The 23,230-nt window shown below is 36.5% G+C and overlaps 1 protein-coding gene across 4 annotated transcripts; it reads right to left on the bottom strand.

Annotated features, from left to right (window-relative positions):
- Nucleotides 1–728: 728 nt before the first annotated feature.
- LOC110447227 (protein FAM184A-like) lies at nucleotides 729–21,705 on the bottom strand. 4 transcript variants are annotated; one of them, XM_021492767.1, is made up of 5 exons: nucleotides 21,411–21,705; nucleotides 8,336–9,248; nucleotides 6,790–6,819; nucleotides 3,449–3,700; nucleotides 729–2,350 (listed from the first exon to the last, which is right to left on the bottom strand). In XM_021492767.1, exons 2-5 carry the CDS (start codon nucleotides 9,125–9,127, stop codon nucleotides 2,216–2,218), a joined length of 1,209 nt encoding a protein of 402 aa, XP_021348442.1. In that variant the 5' UTR covers nucleotides 9,128–9,248; nucleotides 21,411–21,705; the 3' UTR covers nucleotides 729–2,215. The 4 variants fall into 4 exon arrangements, with proteins under 4 accessions (XP_021348442.1, XP_021348441.1, XP_021348444.1 ...); XM_021492766.1 differs by lacking the exon at nucleotides 6,790–6,819 and adding an exon at nucleotides 5,799–5,843; XM_021492769.1 differs by lacking the exon at nucleotides 6,790–6,819 and adding an exon at nucleotides 5,799–5,843 and having other exon boundaries at nucleotides 3,477–3,700.
- Nucleotides 21,706–23,230: the final 1,525 nt, after the last annotated feature.

Below are 23,230 nucleotides of genomic sequence, written 5' to 3'. Positions count from 1 at the left end.
AAGTTTCAGTGAAGAGACAGCATCCGGAAACGAATTGTCGATATTTCCCTTCACGTGCGAGTCAGGCCTGTAACTTCTGACCATGAGAAACAATAAGCATCTTCCTCAGGCAAGAATATTTTGTACATGTGCGAAGTTTGAAGTTGATCGAAGTTTTTACATTGGAAGAAGCAAATTTTTGGACAGGAAAGGATAACACAATACCCGGATACGCATAAGAACGATGTGTGAACATGAAGTGAAATTCTTAGCTGGATTACAATAGGACATTTAAACGGTCATACCATTTGTACTATGGGAATTAAATGTATTGATGTATGTAGCTTGGAGTAAGACACGAGAGGAGGGTTATCTCCCTTGCCTTTATAATATGTATGTATATAATCGTGTTTCCTTTAACAGGCCTTGGCGGACATATAAAGAATTCGTTTGCAAGCATGCAGCAAAAAGGTTGCCTTGGTATGGCTATCACGATTGATGCAGTTGCCTTGGTATGGCTATCACGATTGATGCAGTTGCTTTGGTATGGCTATCACGATTGATGCACACTGCAGATTCATACGCATAAAACATTTGTCTGAAAAATATGACAAATCCAGAAAAATAAGTCGATATCATCTTTACAACGTTAAGATCGCATTAAGCAGCATCACATTACAATGCCCCAACTGAAAACGGTAATATTTAATATGTATTATATTTTTGTTATAATAAATGACTAAGACTGCTTTGAGCTTCCACATTTATTAGTTTTTGTCAATCACATATTCACATTGTTTGGCACATATTAAACAACAATGTATTGATACATGGACGGTTTATAATTTGTATGAAATGGGAACACGTATGATACATAATAAATGATTACCAATAGACGCCAATTTACATATATATTATTCAATATCTCGTGTGTACATGGCATTAGAGTATAAGTGGTTTGTAGATCACATCACAACTATTTTCCCTGTAAATCATGCATATCGACGTAATACTATATAATCTGAAATGCTTTTCTGCGTGTTTATTTTCTTAGTATTTGTAGTTGCAGTGGAGGCGCGAACTTCAGTAAAGTGAATATATGACTTCATTACATCATTATCAAATAAATTAAGTACCTAAAGACCGCCATATCCATTTCATGGTTTGTAAACGAAACGACAACGGAAGAACGTGCCCATAAATATTTAAAGTAACACATATGATTAATGTTCACATTAAAATTTCACACATAGTATGGTTTACTAATTATCACTTATATAATGTTTTTCCGAGTCATGTATATTGTACCAGTTTGGATCACGTGATATACTTTAACAATGACATGTATTTTCCATTGTTAAGTTGCTTGATATGTGATCTCGTAATCGCAAATAAATAATAAAACATACACATTGTCATGAAATTTTACCTTGTTTTTACAAGAAATTCTGTTAAGGCGTACCCTTATACTGTGACTTGATACAGTCAGTGTGAAAAAGTTTTCCTGAATCCTATCACTAAGACAACCCATATATCTGCGTTTACTATATTCAGGTATACATCAATATAACCCATATAAGCATGACAGATGTAATGTTTAGATTTACCAATCAATTTTATGACTTCACAGGAAACAAAAAAAACCAACACTATTCAATTATCTCATATATATGAACAGATCATATTATTGCTTTCTTCCTATTCTGCGAACTTCATGCCTGATTGGTTACAAACGTCCTTTAAACATATATGATACACTATAATATCTGTGAATGAAGCCAGACTCGACATCAATGCGTCTCACATTACTTTCAACGTGTAGCAATCCATCATTATAATAACAAATAACGCCGATGTGAACAGCTCATTGGTATTGTTATGTGTGCTTCCAAATACATCATTAGAAGTATTTGATGCAAGATGACGCTACAGGTTGCGAATATTTATTCCGAACAGTAATACATTTCCTAGAAGAATTTTTGCCAATATTTCCCCCTCATAAACGTACAATAAGGCAAGAACAAGCCATGTGCATATCAACACATCGCTTTCGCAATGTTCATCAGTTCAGTCAATATCATTCAAACATTCTAATAGAACAGAAAACAAAAATAAAAGAAATACATTTCACACAAAATTAACAACTTCTGTTTCGACCATCTGGTTTGAATATATTGGCACTTATTTACGTCCAGTTTCCTGTTTACATTGCGTCTGAGCCTGGCTTCTCCTCATGTCATTTGCCGTAGAGCATCTCTTTGGGAAGAGGGCGTGGTTTCATCAGCTTGGTCAACCTTGACCTTTGCTCCTGTGTCAGCGAAGGGAGTCTCGCTGTAGCCGAGGAAATACGGGAGCTCGCCGGCCTTTGCTTCTGTAAGTATATAGATATAGAAAGTAATGAAACATGAAAATATAATTGCTGAAGGATATCGATTAGTATTAACATCTAGTTTCAAAAACACCAACAATTTACAACTTTAACATTATACTTAAACAAACGCCGATGGTATTGTTTTAATTACTATAAATATTTTTCATTATGAATTAAGCTGACAATTATTTAAATGAATCTATTTTTTACATCTATTTTATCAAATATTTGAAAGTTAAATATGCATGGATGCAACATATTATCGTTACCGTATTTATTGTTATACATTGTATGTCTAAATCACTGTAAAGATGTTATGTTTATTATATTTCACAATAACAAATACACCATTAAAAGCAAAAAAATGAAGTATTAAGATGGTGAGTAAGCGAGATAAAGACAAAAGCTTGGCGGTTGAACACGACTCGTTTGGCTTGGTGAACGTCAAGGTTCAAACGTTATATGATTATACAATATTTTTACAACTGGAAACGTACTGTCATTTACATCGACTAGAGTTGGTACTTCAGGTCCCTGCCACTTGAAGAACAGCTTAAATGACTGTTTATAGTATGATGCAAGTGGTGACAATATCACAACCAAGACAGGTTAGCATCTGTCTCGAGGATAAGTGGCCAAAATCGAATATGGAAACATTGTCACTAGATGTGCCCGTTTAAAAAAATCATCAAAGCTATATCAGTGAGAAACATCTGATATAGATACCGTAGGTACAATGTACATTGCTTAAACTATTCTCAAACTTATATACAGTTAATGTGTGAAAGGGATATGTATACAGTACCAGTTGTCAGAGTATTGCGTTTACCACAATCTTTGACACTTTATTATTGTACGTTCACAGCATCATGCTTTGATTCTTATTTCCGTATTTTTCGTATAATTGTAGAAAATAATAGGATATTTTTTAAATCAAAAGCGTGATTGTTTCCCAAGATATGACACAACAAGCAATATGATATACACAGTATGATAGCATGCATGTTTAAATAAGGATTATAGGTCCAAACCATTGAACACCAGCGCCATTTGTTATTCGATGTCACACCACGTCTAGCCAGCCTTTAAATCACTTACTTCATCAATAGATTGTACAAATGCATACGAGAATGACTTTTCTCTGACCGGAAGTCCTATCGTCTCGGTGTATGAGGCGGAGTTTCCAGAGAGAATCTGGTTCTGACTGACCCCGATTTTCCCGGCCCTGGGGTCAACCACCATCGGTTGACTATTGCTGAACATCCTATTGAAGTTGCCGTCACGATTAGATATTTCCATTCGGTATCGTTGTACTTCCTTTCGAAGTTTCTCTAATTCGTCGTTATAATCCTGTTAAATTGAAAATAAAGTATGTCGTCTAAAAAGATAATTATATATTCATGTCCAATTCCGAAAACAATAATGATGATAAAGATCACCTCAGTAAAAAACATATTTCATTGCAATGTTAATCAAATACAGTTGTGGGACCGCACAACGCACCAAAAATAGCGTGCGCACACCGAGCATACATCGTTCACACATCGTCCGCACATCGTTCACACATGGTGCGCACAACTGTGCGATTTAGCAATCGTTCGCCCCGTTGTGCGCTTCTCTCCGCACAACTGTGCGGTTTGGTATCATTTGTAGATCAAAATTACGGAATGACAAAAATACGGAAGGCTTGTATGCGATAATGTACACTGTGTATATATCTGTAATTTCTCATCACAATAATCAAGATTATACAATTTCACAATGCGTGTTACACAGTATTACAGCGACCATTAGGCTGTCAAGAATGGNCACACAGAGCTGATATGCGATACCGTTTGACCGTAATGAATAGTATTTGTTATTTGCATTCGTTTGCCTATAGCTCCGGGGGCTCCCCTTCACCTGGATTTTCACACCCCCGGCCTTACCCGACGAGTTACGTAAATGCCCCAGGCGGGGAGAAAACTACGGTCCAGGTACATGTACAAAGTGGTTATGTTTACCAGTATACGGGATTGTTTTGTAATTTTACATGTGTCGATTGTTTGTTTAGAAACACAGAAAACACAATTCCTAAATATAAGAATATATAGATAGAAAGATCAGTTTATATATGTTGCTAGAATATAGAAACATACGTAAACATCAAGTTTATTTGTTTAAACACAAAACCGTATAAATTGATAAGGCATTCCTCAATTTACACCAACCACGATTGTTATCGCACAACGTCCGTCCATCGTGCGCACATATGTGCGCAAGCAATGATCGTTCAGCTTTTTATCGTTCGCCCATCGTGCACACACCGTTCACACACCGTGCACACATCGTGCGCACACCGCACATCGTGTAACGTTGTGCGATCCCACAACTGTAATAAACTTTAATAGAGAACAGAAAAATTGCATTGTAGTTATATTGTCCTAAACAAATTTATATACATCAATATAAATTTTCAAAAGTCAATACCACGGCATACCTGTTGATTGATTAAAACTCAAGTTCTTAAATTTTATGCTCCTTGCACTTATTTTTGATTTTATATAGTTTAATAGACGAGCCATGCTACTGTTATTGCTGGTTCAAGTACATGTATAGCACTAGATAACAGTATGATATCAATGATGCTTATGCTACGCAGAAAACTGTAAGATGATTAGTTAAAATTTTAAAAATATTTATATATACTGGTATATGATATGTTAAAGAGGGGAAAATGGGTCAAAGACTTGTAAGCAGATTTGCATACTCAGATGTTACAATGAAAAATTCTTGGATTTTGAATGGATGCCACTCACATATTTGCTCGACGTAGTAACGTTCTTTTTAAATTGAACAAGTTTACATGTATGCATAAGTTAAATAATATTTCAAATATTTAGGGTAATAAAACATAATCTACTATGCATAAATTATCTAGCAATAGATATATGTACACTAACGATTACTGGCATAAATATTGTCATGCAAAGCAGGTGAAGGGGAATACGCAGTTGTTTTAACGTGATTACATAAAATTAATTTATCGAGTTATTATGAGAAGAGAGACATTTGTTTTTCTCAAATGGACACTCAGTAGGATTGATTTACTCCCGTGCCAATTCACTGAACAATAAATGGATACAAAGACGTGGGTATTAATGCACAGAGGGTACACAAGACAAAGGCAGGTTGACGACATCGACCAACACAAATATCTACTCAAATTTAATAAGTTGATCTAGCCATCGGTCAATCATACACGGCATTTTTGTGAAAGTGGTCCATTTTTAACATATAGCTGTAATCTGAGTGGAAAAAAACTAAAGAATTCTACATAAAGCACTGATCAGAGCAAGGAGAAGATTTAAGGACAGAAATACATGTAGAAACCAAGTTCTCCGTGAAAGTGATAATTCCACACGTGGTCTGCTTGCTGTCTGGTAGTGAATAGTCACTTCCTTGTTACCTGATTTTTTACTTTATCTTTAGGTGTTGTGGGCATCTGTATTTTCTGAAATGTTCGGGTCAGGCATACACATATAACAGTATTACTAAGAAAGGATTCAGCCTGATAAACAGCATGAAGCATACATTTACTTTATATATACGTGTAATGAAAGTGCAGAAAAATAACGACAGGTGTTGAAATATTGTGGATGTGAATGTAGTCGGCCCACTTTATTTATTTGCACAATGTGGAAATAAGAGATATAGAAAAACCCGATTTCCGATACAAAAACTCACACCACATGAACATAACGTTGAAGAAAATGAAGTGCTCAAAAATATACTTGACATATATGATCATAAAAAGTGCAACTGGACTAAGGAACTTTAACACAACAATCTCAAATCATGATTTGGTGATATAAGCATGTTGTTATAGATTTGAAGATGACAACGGGAAACGGGCGATATAGCAGAAAACCCCCATTGTTGATTTAACAATAATGGTATGGTGGGTACCACCGTTGGATGGATGCATTTCATAAAACGAATGGTAGACCGAGTCCCACAATTAGTATAATTGAAATGCGAATAAAAAGTTATGAATGATTCACACAATTGGTTTGGATGAATAAATAGAAAATTGTATGGATGCAAAGCAAACCTATGCCATGGTAAAGTTAATCGAATGAACAAACTGTTTGATTTAGGGTGTGGCTGATTGGAACGATAAATATGGATATAGGACATGCATGCATGCTTATGTGCGAATAAACTCATTTCTTGCATTAAAGGATGCATGGTAACACGTTTCGAAATACATGCTTGAATATTTCATTTGTAACCTTCACCATGTGGATTTGGATACACATGCTACAGTATTATATAGTATAATAATTTTGAATAAAAAATCATGCGGGAAAAATAGCTACGATATATAAATTTAAACTAACTTGTGTTACATCATCCTGTATGGGTTCTATATGCATTCGGGTAATCAGAAGATTTACCTGATGATTTTTTGAGCAATTTCTGTCTTGCTGAAATAATACATGTAACAAGTGACTATGCATACATCTGTAGTTAAGACATATCATATTATATACTATGTTAAACATAGTCGTTTTGTATAGAACGAACATACCTAATAATGTTTAAAAGTACATTCCAGTTCGCACAATGGAAAATTGTCGTGTTTATGTTAAAATGCTCCTGTTTGCGCATTGTTAAAATCTTCGCTTTATTTTGAAATATACCAGGTCGCGTAGTGCTGATATTTGAGATTGTTTTGTATGCACAAGAGTTATCAGTTTACTAGAATTGTTCGCGTTGATGTTGAATTCGGTGATTCGCAAATATAACTCTTGCGCAATATTGCGTGTATATAATGTACTTCGTGTCGTTCTGTGGTCAATAAATGGCAAATAATCTCATACTTATTACTTATTTGTTATCTTTACACAGCTATTCACAGCCCTAATGTTAAATATACGTTTCTGTATTTAGATAGTGGATCTATATTTATTATAGATTTCGATTGTATTCTACATCCGTCTATTGCGAGTATATGAATAACGTTGTCAGAGCATCGATTTCCCGTATACAACTGCTGGCTAATGAGCATTGTTTGTCAATATCGGCGGCGGATGTTTACTTCAGCAGGTAATATTTGTCTATATACACGAAAGTACCATTAATGGGCCCATTGACTCACACCCGATACTGGCTTACATTTATAACGATAAGAAGCGCTCAGCTTATAATGGTGCATTATAGTCAGTTCACTGTGCCAAAATGTGATGTTAACGATTCACCCGCGTTATTTGTCTTCCTTATTTCAGGTCAATGATTTTAGGATATAGTTCTTCATAACACTATTTTTATTTGATCAAAATGTGCAATAAATTATTTACAAGGAACACATTCAAATTGCTACCTTAATACAGATATGTTGAAGGAAGAATGGCGATATGATATTGTTTTTTGATATGACAAAGACGATAAAGCTACCTTTTATGGTACAATGTGACGTAATATTTGAGTGATACGCATAGAGAAGCTCAGGATGCATTCTATTTACAATTCAATTATTATATGATGAAATATGACAACGTGTCAAATGGTTCAAATGAGAACAGCAACCTGAAATTCTTCTCCTTTCAGGCTGGATTTCAGTTTTAAAGGACAGACCATGATGATAGAACAACATAACGGACAGTAATGGTAAATTGAACTGGTCATTATCAATCGAAGTTGTTGCGATGAAAGAGAGAGACTAACATATACAACGATAAACATACAAGTGTTAATCATGCAAACACATCTCACGACAACGCAAATGTATATAAATCCAAACATTTTACACCGATTTATTATATATATATATATATATACATTGTATTTGAAAAACAACCCATGATATCTAAATGTACATATTTTTGACACCATATATTATACAGTAACACATTTTTAATAATAACGTGGTAACTGACTAAATCTTCAAACTATAAAGTACAAACATCCTTACATGTAAAGTACTGTACACGGATTACTTACAGTGAAGTTGGTCGCACTCCGTTGGGGTGGCGCGATGTGCTGTTGCTGATTTTGCTGCCTTTGCTGTGTCGCTACAACCTCTGCTACCTTCCTACCGAAATCTTTCTTCAGATTTTTCAAATCTGTCTCTAATTTCACATTTTTCGCCTCCAATTGCAGTTTGTTTCTATGTGTTTCCTCTAGGAGAGCCTGGAGCTGAGCTAGCTCTCGCTCCAGTTTCTCATTGGTCCTTTCTAACTCCTTTATTGCTTCCTGATACTGGACTTCTTTATCAGATGAAGTTTTCTCCATCTCGGCTAACAACCGCCGTAGCCTCTCAAGTTCTCTGTTTTTGCTCTGAATCTCTTCGTTCTTAATCTTTAACTGCTCAGCCACTCCTTCTCGTAATTTTTCAATATCCTTTTGCGCATTGATCAACAAGTCCCGTAAATTTTGACTGTCTGATTTTTCCTCTGACAACTGTTTCTCTAGATCTTCAATTTGTTTTTTCCAATGTTCCTCTCTTGCATTTGCCTGCTCCTGCATAGCCTCCATTACCCTTTCTCTCCCTGCTAATCTTTCCTTATCTAGTAATGCCTCCAGGTCCGTGCGTTTTTGGTCCAATGAAGCTATTCGACCTTCTGCATCCTCTAATACTAAAGACAGTTCAAACTCATATGCGTCCTTAATCGCTTCAATTTCGACTTCTTTCTCATGGTTCCTTGTGAAAAGCATGTGAACCACTTGAGTCAATTCCGCCACCTTTTTCGACATTCGAAAGTCGAATGTTTTCTTCTTGTCAACCACCGACATCTTGAGGATGTATATATATCACACTCCAGTAAATATATAAAATAGTTAATTATCACAAACCGTTGAAACCATGTCCAGCTTGCTCAACTACGGCGAAGTTGTCACAGGCAAAGTCATCATCCTATAAAATACAAAGCATGTCAAACGTAAGAATATGATAATAAGTATTAAATAATTGTAATTGCTAACACACGTTGCCCACAATATATTTAAACATTTTCATTATGGTCTTCTTGTGTCAAACATGTCTTCTACAGTCAACTACGATGAGCGCTTACCCAAGGAAGCCGGCTTATGTTTGGGTCCATGTCCCATACAAACGAGATTATGCTATTTCTATTTATTGACTTACTGAAAATAAATGTATGATTGATTTTCTAGACAAGCACTTGAATATCACCGTTCAAAGCCCGGCATGTTTACGAGAGCCAGAGAGTAAGGACTACTGAACGAATCATCTGTGGTATATTATGGTCATTTATCAAGGAGCATTATAGCAGTACAGCTGTTTATTGAAATAAAGTGAGGGCCGTCTGATGGCGGAAGCCGTACAAATGAACTGCCAGTGATATTGACACAAGGTATTGATTTTATATTTAATATCTTGGAAACGATATTCTGTTTGTTACCTTTTCGATCAGGGAACATGCATGCTGCGATAGGAGGATAACTTATATACATACATCGAGGTGTAGTAAAATGTAATTAGACAAGACCAGGGCAATGTGGAGAGGAAATGAGGAGAAAAGACAGAGAGGAGGCTGAATGGAATTTATAAAGAGACGGGGATGAGAGCTGGACTATCGATTGAAGTGTGTGGGGGTAGGGGGTAAGCGGGGTTTGGGTTGGGGGTGTTAATATTTTTATGTAAGATTCAGGGCACATGTTCGTTTCAGTTAAGTGTACATGTATTCAACTATATGTACTTTCTTTGGATTATGTGCAAACATTTTGCCCTCCGAATACCTATATGTACTTGTATATGTCTAGCGCTGGACAAAATGCCAATATATAGTTTCTTAAATTTAATCCATACAAACGAAACAAACAGGTATTGTAACAATTCAGAAACTATAGTGATGGGAAAACCTCTATACACGAACACAGCACCAGATACCTACAGTTCTGTCACGCTTCGACCACGGGGATAGCACGTAGATGGCGAAGGTCGAGGGAGAAAAAAAACACCTTCGTGACTTGATGATCTTCAAACCCAACACAAACAGAAAGAAACAATACCTATCAGAATCCATCATTGCCGTAATACGACATTAATATACTAATATATGGTTAATTGGCGCTTGTATCCTTTGTTGTAGAGTGGGGACTTCCGGTGAGCGAAATCAATATTACCAGACAGTTTATGCCATTAGGCATGTTTTCAATACGTTCGACATGCTTGCTATTTACACCACAACTGAATGGGAAGTTTGTAAGTACATTACGGGAATACAAATTCCTCTCTTTACTCATTTCCTTTATATATTTGATTGAAATAAGGTATTGCACACGCCATAAAGTTTTAGAACATTTCTTTATTGAACCGAGCCGGGTGTTCCAATATGCGTGTACTTCATAATACCTGCTTGAACTGCTCACATAATCATACGGAAAACATGTAAACACTACTAAACAATAATCCAATCGGTTTGTCTTACATATTTTCTCTTATCGGGATTATTCCCTTTTGTAAATCGTTTGAAGAGCCTCTAATAGAGTTGTAAGCGTTATGAGTCTACCTGTTTGTGCCATTGTGTTGTGTATGTACGCATCGTTTCTTCGGTACCGGGTAGATATAGCGATCTACGGTGCATTCATGTTTTATATACATACAATCTTAGATACGGTATCCAGAACGAGATATATATAGACCCTAGCTATCGATATGGCGACCCCACTCGAGCGTCTTCTCGCATAAAGAAATTGTACTTAGCATAGTGGGTTATACATGACGATAAAATAAGGCTATCTTTGTACCATGTTCGATCGCTCAGGTTTACTTTGAAACAAACAGATTTTCAACAAACATCTTCAGAAACTCTAAAGCATTGGGCATGAATCGGGTGCTAACAACAATATTGACTGATCCGATGATAAAAATACTTTTGAGGATTGTTTAGAACAAATAATATGAGTACCTATTGTTAAAGTGTAGTGTTGACTCTATTGTTTACTGGACTTTATATATCGCCTCAGAAAGAATGCCATTCTAGTTTATATTTTGTATTTATTTAGCTCCAGGTAAACTGCTCATGCGGAACGCATAAGTTCAAATTTGTATTCAGTTTTACTATTTTGTTCTTTTGTCATTAGAAAATCAATGCAGTATTTACAATATATATGTGGTAAACAGGGTACCACAATGGTAAAACGACACGGAGTGTCAGTACCGGGATGACCGATCCAATTCTAGAAGAAGCAGTTTAATTGAATATTATGTAATCTACTCATTCAGGTAAATCAATTATTGGTCCGGATTAGTGAACTTGGTAATACTTAATAAAACTAAAATACAAATCATTCCTAAAAGGCGAATAATTTGGACAAATAGCCATTGTTTTATCACAGAAAAGTGCATTAAACAAAATTCCCATTTAACATTTTATTGCACTTCTATTCTTTGAAGAACGGTAGTCAATTTGTATGCTATGCAATATCAAAGTTGTAAAGTACTGAGATACCAAAATGAGACATATTTACTGTTAATAATTCGTTTTATTAAATTGGTACTATAATCGATCTCTCCATAGGGTTGATGGATATTCATCTGTATTTCTTACTGTCTGTCATACCTAAATTAAACACTTCTTTCATATACGGTTTTGACTTTATCAATGAAAACAAGAAGAGTTTGAACGAGATGTTCCAAGGCTTTCCTTGCTTGGTTCTACATATTTTGACTGAAAGTGATTTTGTCTGACTGCGCTTCTGATGGGCCATATATCTATGATTACGTGATATTTGCGAGAAGCAGTTCACCCCACTGATGAATTGAAGAATCTTCAACAACCATCACACACACTATTCAGGAAACGAGTCTATGCTAGTTTTGATTAAAATCAGATGGAATGGGGTTGCGATTATCCTATGCTTGCATTCGATCGAAAAGTCACAATGGCAAAGTGTTCTTTAGACTATATCACAGCAATCAACGGGATATCCGAAAGGACGTTGCTAATCTTAAAACCACGATTAAAATATATATGTAACAGTTGCTCATCAAGTACCAAAAACATCAGTCAAATATTCTTTACAAAGCACACTGGCTTCGTTGAACAGTCCATTCCCGCCAACAAATACTAACACAATGGACGTTGTATTGCCGCGTCACAGTAAAAAAGCGCCAAGGTTATTTTTACATCACAATTCATGATGTTCTTTTAGAGGATAATCCTACTGTATTTAGCATTTTTGCACTTTAACCGATTTGTAACGCATGACGTACTCTAGAGATTACATGTTATTTTAAATACTGGGAATTAATTGTGGGTAAGGGTGTATCCATGCTGTTAACCCTTGTATATTACTTTCTACATGTTGTTTATGTGACTATTCATTTACTGTTTATATGACTATATGCCTATTAATTATACATTGTATCACTATATTTACAATTGTAATTCATTTGAGATAGAATACGGCATTTGATTGATAACTCAAAAGTATATGCGAACGATAATCTGCCGCAAACCGCATGATTCAGTAGGGTTATCCAGCATTCCTGGTTTAGACGACATTCATATTAGCTAAAAATGCCGTAGTCATGTAATTATATCGTCTTCATTGTAATGTTGGATTCCATGCTTTTCCTTGAAGATAGCTGTGTTAATTTCAACTACAGTAAATGTTAAGTTTTGATAAATGAATATATTTTTCTATGAGATTAATATATTTCTAAATCGTTAACATAGACATAGCCCGAGTTTCCTCTGGTCCTAACACCAGACCTATACATGGCCCGAGTTTCCTCTGTTCTAAACACCAGACCTAGACATATCCCGATTTTCCTCTGGCCCTAACGCCAGACCTAGACATAGCACGAGCTACTCTGGCCCTAACACCACACCTAGACATAGCCCGAGATTCCTCTGGTCCTAACACCAGTCCTAGACATAGCCCGAGATTCCTCTGGTCCTAACACAAGACCTAGACATAGCCCGATCTCCTCTGGCCCTAACACTAGACCTAGACATAGCCCGAGTTTCCTCTGGCCCTAACACCAGACCTAGACATAGCCCGAGCTCCTCTGGCCCTAACACCAAACCTAGACATAGCCCGAGTTTCCTCTGGCCCTAACACCAGACCTAGACATAGCCCGAGTTTCCTCTGGCCCTAACACCAGACCTAGACATTTTGACATATAGATGTCTGGTGTGGGGGCTAGATGTCTGGTAAGGGGCCCCAACACCAGACATATATAAATGTAAAAATGTCCACGTCTGGTGTTAGGGCCAGAGGAAACTCGGGCTATGTCTAGGTCTGGTGTTAGGGCCACAGGAAGCTCGGACTAACATATGCATCGAATAGCTTTCAGTTGACATTCATACTGACCAAAGATTTCTTAATTTTCAAATTATTTTAAAGGCACGAGGTTTACTGTGTGTCTTTATTTTTATTTTCATAACAAGATGATAAGTTATCACGAGTTTGGGAATGTCTTCCCCAAAACTTTTCATATCATATCTAGAAAACCAAAGGTTTCTCTTTGAAATTCATTATTATGATTCCGATCGAACACTCTATGTTGGCATGAATCACGATGTCATAATTAAAGATGACGGTGCAAAGCATTGTTGACTCACTTCATAATTCAAAGATTGACAAATTAAATAACGTCCATAGTGTTATCCACTAGTGGGTAACCAAAATGTTATTTACTCTTGGCAGGTTTATCCATCAACTCGGGAGTGAAGAAACATATAGAGGGTATGGGAGAAAGTTTGTTTTTATGCATTTGATATGGATTAAATATATATATATATATGCTTCTGTTGTGTACATAATGTTTATACGGTTGTGGGCTGTGGTTCATATGACTGTATATATGTGTACATGATGTTTATACGGTTGTAGGCTGTGGTTCATATGACAGTATATTTTTGTACATGATGTTTATACGGTTGTAGGCTGTGGTTCATATGACTGTATATATTTGTACATGATGTCTATACGGTTGTAGGCTGTGGTTCATATTACTGTATATATGTGTACATGCTGTTTATACGGTTGTAGGCTGTGGTTCATATGACTGTATATATTTGTACATGATGTTTACACGGTTGTAGGCTGTGGTTAATATGACTGTATATATTTGTACATGATGTTTATACGGTTGTAGGCTTTGGTTCATATGACTGTATGTATTTGTACATGATGTTTATACGGTTGTAGGCCGTGGTTCATATGACTGTATATATTTGTACATGATGTCTATACGGTTGTAGGCTGTGGGTCATATTACTGTATATATGTGTACATGCTGTTTATACGGTTGTAGGCTGTGGTTCATAGGACTGTATATATTTGTACATGTTGTTTTCACGGTTGTAGGCTGTGGTTAATATGACTGTATATATTTGTACATGATGTTTATACGCGTGTAGGCTGTGGTTCATATGACTGCAATATTTGTACATGATGTTTATACGGTTGTAGGCTGTGGTTCATATGTCTGTTTATATTTGTACATGATGTTTATACGGTTGTAGGCTGCGGTTCATATGCCTGTTTATATTTGTACATGATGTTTATACGGTTGTGGTCTGTGGTTCATATGAAAGTATATATCTGTACATGATGTTTATATGGTTGGGGGCTGTGGTTCATATGACTGCAATATTTGTACATGATGTTTATACAGTTGTGGGCTGTGGTTCATGTGTCTGTTTATATTTGTACATGATGTTTACACGGTTGTAGGCTGTGGTTTATATGCCTGTATATATTTGTACAGGATGTTTATACGGTTGTGTGCTGTGGTTCATGTGTCTGTTTATATTTGTACATGATGTTTCTACGGTTGTAGGCTGTGGTTCATATAACTGTATGTATTTGTACATGATGTTTATACGGTTGTAGGCTGTGGTTCATATGCCTGTATATATTTGTACATGATGTTTATACGGTTGTAGACTGTGGTTCATATGACTGGATATATTTGTACATGATGTTTAGACGGTTGTGGTCTGTGGTTTATATGACAGTATATATCTGTACATGATGTTTAAACGGTTGTAGGCTGTGGTTCATATGCCTGTTTATATTTGTACATGATGTTTGTACGGTTGTAGGCTGTGGTTTATATGACTGTATTCATTTGTACATGATGTTTCTACGGTTGTAGGCTGTGGTTCATATGTCGGGTTATATTTGTACATGATGTTTATACGGTTGTAGGCTGTGGTTCATATGACTGCAGTATTTGTACATGATGTTTATACGGTTGCAGGCTGTGGTTCATATGCCAGTATATATTTGTACATGCTGTTTCTATAATTATGCAGCTGCTATAGTTATGATGACCTGTTATGCTGTCTGATTGTGTTTTGGTCTGAATACTTACAAAAGAGCTTATGCATTGTTTATAAGGCATAGAAAATCCCCTACTGTTTGATGAGCTACGTTATTACATTCTGCTCTTTGATGAACAGGGCATATTGGCTTATGCATTACAAAAATGTACGTAATTATATGGTTCACAAGGTTGTTTAAAATTCATAATATTTGATAACTGTGGTGTTTCCTGATAACAAGACATTTTATTCTGATATTAAGTGCTACATCGGTATATCCTGGTAACGCTGTGTTACATTATGTTACAACCTTCCCGTCTATAACTGTTGTAACTTGATACATTCTATGATATCAGTTATGCCCTATGTAATGTCTAAGTCTTGTGTACAGATATAATATATAATATATATCGTGTAAAATGTACAATAAAATTGTCATCTCAATAAGACTCGCCTCATTAATCAGTACACTAAATACAAACCTAGCAGGTATACCGTGTGTCCCTTATCAGTATGGGTGGGTGTCCTGTTACCTTTAAACTGACATCATAGGCTAACGGTGATTCTCCGGCGTATATAGTCTATACCATATATACCATTGTCAACACGAAGATGTGTCATTATAACAGAAAATTGAATTAAAAAAACACTAGGACCCGAGGAAACACTTCATCAACTGTATAGTTGAGACAACATGTAATTCATCTTTTTTGACCCCCTAGTATCACCGATGAGACCTAGAAGGACAAAGCAGCTGTTCGATGCAGTGTAATTCATTTTTGGCTGATCTATGACAAATTTTAAAGGTGCAGTCACCTCTGTTTACGTTCATCTCACATGAAGACAAATCCATTGCCTTTCAACTTGTATAAAGACTTTGCGTTTCTACTACATGTACCAAACAGTTGATATACTGTGTTTATTAATGAATAACAGTTATATGTTCATAGGTTGGGTGAACATTTCGATATTTTCCTAGATTGCATTGCAAGACTGAAAATTATGAGAAATGTTCAGCTCGTGGATGTTTTCCTTAAAAAGACGAGCTCTCCAATTAGATTATGTTTGTTACATGTATGTATGTAATCATAATGGATGCTGTATTGCAACGCCCAATTAAAAAGTTTAAGGACGTTTGTGACGTTACAAATGAAAATGTTAGTTGCTTTTTTTTTTATTTCATCACCTTAATACCGACTCTCTGATTGGTCATTTTAGTGTAGACATGAACAAGTGTTATTTGAGAATATTTTTAACCGGTAAAAATGTAACAGAATTATATTTATGTATTTGGTGTAATATACATACGGATTCTAATGCAGTGAGAAATGTGTTGGTGGTACATAAACTGAACTGTGACGAACAACGTAAAGTTTCTAAGTTAAGATGTGTTGCTGCAGTGTCTGTATGTTTTTCATTGAATGGAAGGCTGATAAGCAGAAACAACATAAAACAAACTCAGAATAAATGATGTACTCGGTATATGAAATTTACTTGTTTACGTTGATGTACACAGCATGCAATTATGTACGGATTTACTCAGCTTAGCTGGTATACTAAGCAGAGCTAATGTTCCTAGTATAGAGATGTGCTCAGGAGAGCTGGAGTACTCATTATGGCTGTTTTGCTTAGTATAAATGGTGTTCTCAGCAGAGCTGGTGTACTCAAAAGAGCTAATGTTCCCAGTACAGCTGGTGTACTCAGTAAAGCCTCAGTATAGCTGGTGAACCCAATAGAGCTAATGTTCCCAGTACAGCTGATGTACTCAGTATTGCTGATGAACTCAGTATTGCTGATGAACTCAGTAAACCATCAGTATAGCTGGTGTACCCAATAGAGCTAATGTTCCCAGTACAGCTAGTCTTAGTATAGCTGGTGTACCCAATAGAGCTAATGTTCCAAGTACAGCTGATGTACTCAGTAATGCCTCAGTATTGCTGGTGTACTCAGTAAAGCCTCAGTATAGCTGGTGTACCCAATAGAGCTAATGTTCCCAGTACAGCTGATGTACTCAGTATTGCTGATGTACTCAGTAAAGCCTTAGTATAGCTGGTGTACTCAAAAGAGCTAATGTTCCCAGTACAGCTGATGTACTCAGTAAAGCCTCAGTACAGCTGATGTACTCAGTATTGCTGATGAACTCAGTAAAGCCTCAGTATAGCCGGTGTACTCAAAAGAGCTAATGTTCCCAGTACAGCTGATGTACTCAGTATTGCTGATGTACTCAGTAAAGCCTCAGTATAGCTGGTGTACTCAATAGAGCTTATGTTCCCAGTACAGCTGATGTACTCAGTAAAGCCTCAGTACAGCTGATGTACTCAGTATTGCTGATGTACTCAGTAAAGCCTCAGTATAGCTGGTGTACTCAATAGAGCTTATGTTCCCAGTACAGCTGATGTACTCAGTAAAGCCTCAGTACAGCTGATGTACTCAGTATTGCTGATGTACTCAGTAAAGCCTCAGTATAGCTGGTGTACTCAATAGAGCTTATGTTCCCAGTACAGCTGATGTACTCAGTAAAGCCTCAGTACAGCTGATGTACTCAGTATTGCTGATGTACTCAGTAAAGCCTCAGTATAGCTGGTGTACTCAATAGAGCTTATGTTCCCAGTACAGCTGATGTACTCAGTAAAGCCTCAGTACAGCTGATGTACTCAGTATTGCTGATGTACCCAATAGAGTTAATGTTCCCAGTAAAGATCTATGCTTATAGTTGGTATACTGAACATAGCTAATGTTCCTAGAATATAATTGTGCCCAGTAAAGCTTGTGTACTCAGTAAGGCTGTTTTGCTCAGTATAGTTAGTGTACTCATTAGAGCTTGTGTACTCAGTATGACTGTTTTGCTCAGTATAGATAGTGTACTCATTAGAGCTTGCGTTCTCAATATGACTGTTTTGCTCAGTATAGATAGTGTACTCATTAGAGATTTGTACTGAGCAGAGCTACTGTTCCTAGTTTATAATTGTGCTAGGTAAAGCTGGTGTACTCAGTAGAGATAATGTTCTCAGTATAGAGCTTTGCTCAGTACATCTGACGTACTCCGTTGATGTTTTCACTATAAATGATGTGTTCAGCGATGCCGATGGCGGTAAGCTTTTTAAACATAATGATTGGCATTTAATTCTGTATACTTGACAACATTTGGTCGGATATGAAGGTGACTCAGTGAATCTGACAATATCGACATCAACGTGGGCTTGGAACAATGATTCAGATTGGACAATTGGTCGATTTAGACAATGTGCTAACAAACCTGAAGCTACTAACGTCAATGAGCAAGTGCAGTACTTTGTTGGAAATGACAGTGAATAAAAAACGTGATTCAAGACAGAGAAAAAACATGTTTGACCAACAAATCATGTCGGCTTCTATAGGATGGTCTGACCTAGGTGTCGGTAATGTCAGGTGGTGGTGGTGTAGATAATGATGAGTTTAAGCATTGTACACTGGGTATGTAAAGTACAATGATAACACATACCGATTATTGGTAATTTTGTAGTGATTATCTGTGAACTTATCCATTTATTGTTCCCTTGCACACTTTTAAAACGTTCAGTGAAATTGCTAGCCATTGGGGGAATTCTGGACAGTTTCCGCCATGCATGGAATTTCGATATGTCATTTGATTAAGGTATGCGGGAAATTCTCTTCAAATCAATAGGACACGTGACTAAATAGTTTTGTACATTATCGATCTGCACCACCGACGTTGTTCAGTATGAAGTATTTTGTGCGTACGTCGCTAATTATTGCGATTCCGTTCAATTATATCCCGATATTTGTACATTTCAATAAGCTATTTGCCTGCTATTTACCTTAATTATAACACATTCTCTGACAATGCAATGTACATGAGTAAGGCACGGAGGGTTTCCAAGTATAATTGTATAGCAGTGTTAGGGCCTGTTATGATTTAACAATGGGGAACACGGGGAATGGGATGTTCTGAAAATATAAAGTACGTGCTAATGAGTTCAATGTCGTCAAACATAAAAAAATGGAGTTCCCAATTGTCCATCAAAATTGCAGTTGATCCGGGATCGGTAACTGTAGTGGTGTGTTCGGCTAATAATTTTCCACCCCAACACCGCTTAATACATATTTCAGGGTTACGCGTTATACGTACATTATGTATGTATATATGTCCCATTTGTCAAGTGGACAGAGTTTTTTTTACGGTTTCTCGATGAATATTCAATTTGAACTCTCACACAAGTATATACCTGATTTTATTACTTACACCTAGCTGCGCTCCATACACAATTATAATAAAAAGTGCGGCTCGAAGAAAACGTATCTGTTTAAAATTGGTCAAGCTTTGCTCACGACGTCACCAACAATGGCATACGGTGGACGAGACATTTGGGCAAGTTGTATTAGTAATTCGAGTATTTTCAATCTAAATTAGAGTGTCTGGGTCTCCTGGAGTGTCTCGGCGAGAGTGATAAAACAAGGTGTACCTTATTATTCAATGAATATTGGTGATTAATTTCTAACCAGTCAATACATGAGAGAGTGGAAATTGGATATTCTAGCAATTACTGAGTATGTTAAACAATGTAGTGAACTCGTGTAAGATGAAATGTGTTTATTATATGACAAAGTCGACAGAAGAGAAGTTGGAAAAAAACGGCATAAATACCATATAAAATAGAACTGCCTCACACGTGTCAACTGGGTCTCTTTAAATAATACATCTCGCCCTATACACTACAGCAGTTTATAACGACTTCCTAATTTATATACCCCACAGGATATTTACATTTAGCAATACACTAATGCATGTAAAGTGTTTCATTTTTTGTTAGCTGGTTTAAGTCATTAACTCATGTTTTATCATTAAACTATTTTTATTACCCTTTTCCCGTTAAATATTTTTCGAATAATCTTCTGTCACGACCGGTTCGTAGACACCCTGCTTTAGGGGGTTACGTATTCGAGGGTAGGTATACCTCGCTTTTGTTCTTTTGCCTATAGTTGCCTTTTAATTCGATTTAACCCAAGGAACCTACACGTTTGGTTGACTTAAGACAGGGGACTAGCCTCGAGTTGTTCGCAGGGACGTTCCTGTTTGAACAGGAATGCTTGGGTTTAATGTTACCGTTCATATAGATTTAAACACAGGCGTTTATTTTATATATGTACATTTCGAATAAAGCCGTCTCATTGAAATCGACTCCGCCTACTGTGCTGTCATTCACAGGGGTCGTTAATTCAATTAGATAAATTTATATATAACATTGAACTAACAAATTATTTAACCTTATATTTTCGTATATATATTGTGTATGGCGAGAATAATTCATCTTGTGGACGTGATATGTGTCTGCCATGAACCTTAGTGAAATACAGGTGACAACTACCAGTCATGTTGATAACGTACTCGTAGAAACACTCGGCTAGGTAACCCCACGGAATAAGATAACGGAATTAGATTCCGTGGTAATACCAAATACTAACGAATACACTTTTAAATACTTCATTTCAAAGTGGGTTTGTATCGTCGATAAAGTGAATACAGCACAAGAGTTAACATGTATAGGTACTATATATTTTATATATAAAGTATACATTGTTTACAAGGTTGCCACTTGACAGCGGCGAGCATGGTCGATTCGACGTTTGTGTGGGTATTATCAAGATATCGGTGAAGTTATCAGGTAGCTTCTAACGTTGAATACACACACACAGCCATACCTGTCAAGTTAAGGGCATTTCATAAAATATATCATTTAAAGGACGGGACAGTATAACATTTTTAAACTTACCTGTAATTAAAACTATCTGTATATCGCCAGGTAAATGTAGTTGCCGTAGAGACGGAAAGGGTACTATCCACTCTTCCATTTTGTTAGATAACTTCCCAAGGTCCCTTTTAAGTTGGGAACGGTTCCGACATTAAGTGACTTCTGTGACGTTATCTGTGTACGGTGTCGGTGGATCCTAACAGGCATGGCTGGTCACATATATACACTCCTAAGGACTGTGTATTGGGGAGGTAAAGTCTATCGATACGGGTATGTGTGGAGCACACACACAAGGCTACATACCCACACAATGACGTGTAGGAACGCTCGGCTTACCACCAATGACACACGGCTCGCGCAGATCAACGCAATTGTTTAGTAGATTTTGACCCCAACTTCTACATAATCCGCTTGGCAATCATCTCCATTAAAATCTGTAAGGCTTTTCTAAGGTTTCGAAACATGATTTAATTAGGGATTTATTTTTCAAGCTGTAACAATAGAAATCAAATTGAGTCCCCTTAAAGGGCCTAAAAAAAAGCATTGATCCAAAGAAATATAATACATTGTTATGGAATAATAAATCCCTTTTCAATATCAAATTAGTAATTTGTCTCATTATGCTGGTCTTTGAATACACAGGGCTCGCTTTGGTTTGTGTGTAAACCATTGGTGAAGTTATACCATTGAATGTTGAGCGTCTACACACGCTATACACGTCTACACGTTGGCCATTCTCAACACTGACGTCCATGGACCCTGACGAAATCGTCGCCATTGACGGCGCACGAGACGAGCATGCTCTTCATCAGCAATACACCTTTTTTTCTAAATCAGGAATACCACAATTTTAAAAGTTACTTAAATGCAGAGTTATCATTGTACTAGTTACGAAAGACTGCACAGTGTCCATTAACACAGCTAACTATGTCCAGCTAAGTTAACATAAAGGTGCTAGTTGGGATCTGTAAAAGAGGTTAGAGTTATAATTAATTGATGTGCTTTGTACAAATGTTTGTTATAAATTGTTTTCGTGCAATAATTGGTGTTACCTGAAATATGTAAAATAACAATTTGTTATGACATCAATGATTCCTCAGACAAGGTAGTGTAACATCCTTGAACAAACCAATATCTAAATATATTTTCAAATGTCATATAACTATTGTCTTTATCCGAGTCTAACACTGGAATAAAAGTTTCACAGCTGCCGATGAGATAGTCAACACATCCACTAACCCCAATATCGAACCAGAAACCCCCCACATATAAGATATTTAAATGGAACATACATTTTCTCGTATTAATTATTTTACTGGTTTAAGAGAGTAATTGCGTTACAAAATGTACATATCATTCTGCGGAACGTCAGAGCTAAGGTCATTCAAATCACAACACGTAAGAGTAAGGGAGAGAACCCCTATTGTGTACAGAATGAGTACGAGGGGAGGTAACTGAGATCAGAAACGTGTATTAACTTATCTGCATCTCCTGGTTTCAGTCAAAGTCGCTCGGAACCAGGAGAAAAAAAAGATGCTTATATTATTTCGCTCATTAAATTCCATCACGCAGACGTCAAATTTCCAACGCTCTGCACGCTTGATACGGGTTATTTTGTGACCCCTATTACAAGTCGGTAAATATCATGCTTACCAATTTGTTGCACCATGGATATAGTCTAAAGTACACCAGCATAAACAGAGATGTAATATGTATTTAGGAATTAAAGTACCCATTTGTTAACGTTATGATTCGTTGTGAAACTGTCACTAATCAACATGTTTTACCAGCGTCAACAATGCATTGCAATACAAATGTATGGCAACTCTAACTCTAAAAAA

The sequence above is a fragment of the Mizuhopecten yessoensis genome, unplaced genomic scaffold (assembly GCF_002113885.1).
Source record: "Mizuhopecten yessoensis strain PY_sf001 unplaced genomic scaffold, ASM211388v2 scaffold3235, whole genome shotgun sequence".
Taxonomy (NCBI): Eukaryota; Metazoa; Mollusca; class Bivalvia; order Pectinida; family Pectinidae; genus Mizuhopecten; species Mizuhopecten yessoensis.
The sequence above is the reverse complement of the archived record's forward strand: the minus strand, read 5'-3'. Positions and strand labels throughout refer to the sequence as shown.

Coding starts and splice junctions, on each gene's coding strand:
- LOC110447227 (XM_021492766.1), bottom strand. CDS start 9,127: ATGTCGGTGGTTGACAAGAAGAAAACATTCGACTTTCGAATGTCGAAA. Junction 3,701..5,798: donor AAGATAAAGTAAAAAATCAG/GTAACAAGGAAG, acceptor TCAATTTAACAG/GATTATAACGACGAATTAGA. Junction 2,351..3,448: donor TTGTACAATCTATTGATGAA/GTAAGTGATTTA, acceptor ATATACTTACAG/AAGCAAAGGCCGGCGAGCTC.